This window comes from Egretta garzetta, unplaced genomic scaffold, assembly GCF_000687185.1.
Source record: "Egretta garzetta isolate BGI_Z169 unplaced genomic scaffold, ASM68718v1 scaffold891, whole genome shotgun sequence".
Classification (NCBI taxonomy): domain Eukaryota; kingdom Metazoa; phylum Chordata; class Aves; order Pelecaniformes; family Ardeidae; genus Egretta; species Egretta garzetta.
Genome location: NW_009258689.1, coordinates 22,247 through 23,582, shown reverse-complemented (window position 1 = coordinate 23,582; position 1,336 = coordinate 22,247). Strand labels below are relative to the sequence as shown.

Below are 1,336 nucleotides of genomic sequence, written 5' to 3'. Positions count from 1 at the left end.
CAGCCGGAGCTGGTCAAGTTCGACCGGAGCGTCTTCATGAACCAGGGCGAGTGGGAGCTGCTCTACGTCCTCAGCCGTTTCCAGGAGTTCAGCGTCAAGAGCAGCGACAGCTACGCCGAGATGAAGTTCTACGTAAGGGTCTTTGGCCGCCATGCTTCTTGGGGAAGGGGTGCTAAGGAAGGGTCTTGCCACCGTCCCCGTTGCTTGATCGCCCAGCTGCGGTGCTCCTGCCTGTGGGCTGAGCCCTTTCTCTGGCTGTCACCTTAGTGCATCCCACCATCCTCACGCGCCTTGGTGGAGAGCTGCACCAGCTCCAGCCCTTGTTTCAACCCTTTGCTGAGCCTCTCCCGCCCCTCTGTCTCACAGGTAGTCATCCGGAGACGTCCCCTCTTCTACACCGTCAGCCTGCTGCTCCCCAGCATCTTCCTGATGGTTATGGACATCGTGGGCTTCTACCTACCTCCCAACAGTGGCGAGCGGGTCTCTTTCAAGATCACCCTCCTGCTGGGCTACTCAGTTTTCCTCATCATTGTCTCCGACACGCTGCCAGCTACTGCGGTCGGCACCCCTTTGATAGGTACGGCAGTGCTACCTGCCAATGGCTATGGCCGTCCTGGGCCTGGAGCAGCAGGAGCTGCTGCTCTGTACAGAGACCACGGCCCCCCCCCGAGAGGTGGGCAGGGAGGACTCGCTCAGGACCAGGCCCTGTGCGGGAGCCTTTGCAGGCCACTCACCTCGTTGACACCCCCCCAGGCATCTACTTTGTGGTGTGCATGGCACTGCTCGTCATCAGCCTGACGGAGACCATCCTGATCGTGCGCCTGGTGCACAAGCAAGACCTGCAGCCCCACGTCCCCGACTGGGTGAAGCGCCTGCTCCTGGAACGAGCCACCAGCCTGCTCTGCATTCGGGACAGGACGAAAATCAGCCAAAGCAGGACGCAGAGCTCGGACATCTCCGGGCAGGTGGAGAGCAACGACAGCACAGGTAAGGAGGGGGCCCATGGGAACCGAAGGGGACTGGGCCCCATACAGGTGTCTATGTCCACGTAGCCCCCGTTTCCGTGGCAATCCGGATGCCCGGATCACCCGCAGACGTCCCGGCTCCTCGTCTAAAGAGATTTTTCACGCTTGCCTCTCTCGATCCCGCAGCGAAGCTGAACCACTATGGCTGCGAGGACCCCCGGGAGCGTGAGAGGGCGGGGGGCACGAGGCCCACGCCGGCCCTTGCCGGCCAGGCAGAGGGCTCCCCGCTGATGCACGGCGTCCTGCGTGAGATTGCCGCCATCCGCCAGTTCCTGGAGAAACGCGAGGAGTTCCGCGACGTCGCCCGCGAG

At 62.6% G+C, this 1,336-nt stretch overlaps 1 protein-coding gene across 1 annotated transcript in view; it reads left to right on the top strand.

Annotated features, from left to right (window-relative positions):
- The window catches only part of LOC104135365 (5-hydroxytryptamine receptor 3A), a gene marked incomplete at both ends in the record, with an annotated part of 3,037 nt that extends 1,706 nt beyond the window's left edge, over window positions 1-1,331 (top strand). Inside the window, 4 exons of the mRNA XM_009648999.1 lie at window positions 1-132; window positions 367-577; window positions 754-987; window positions 1,152-1,331. The exon at window positions 1-132 is cut by the window's left edge and continues 24 nt beyond it. Of these exons, the coding sequence (XP_009647294.1) occupies window positions 1-132; window positions 367-577; window positions 754-987; window positions 1,152-1,331 (757 nt within the window). The remainder of the gene's footprint in view (window positions 133-366; window positions 578-753; window positions 988-1,151) is intronic.
- Window positions 1,332-1,336: the final 5 nt, after the last annotated feature.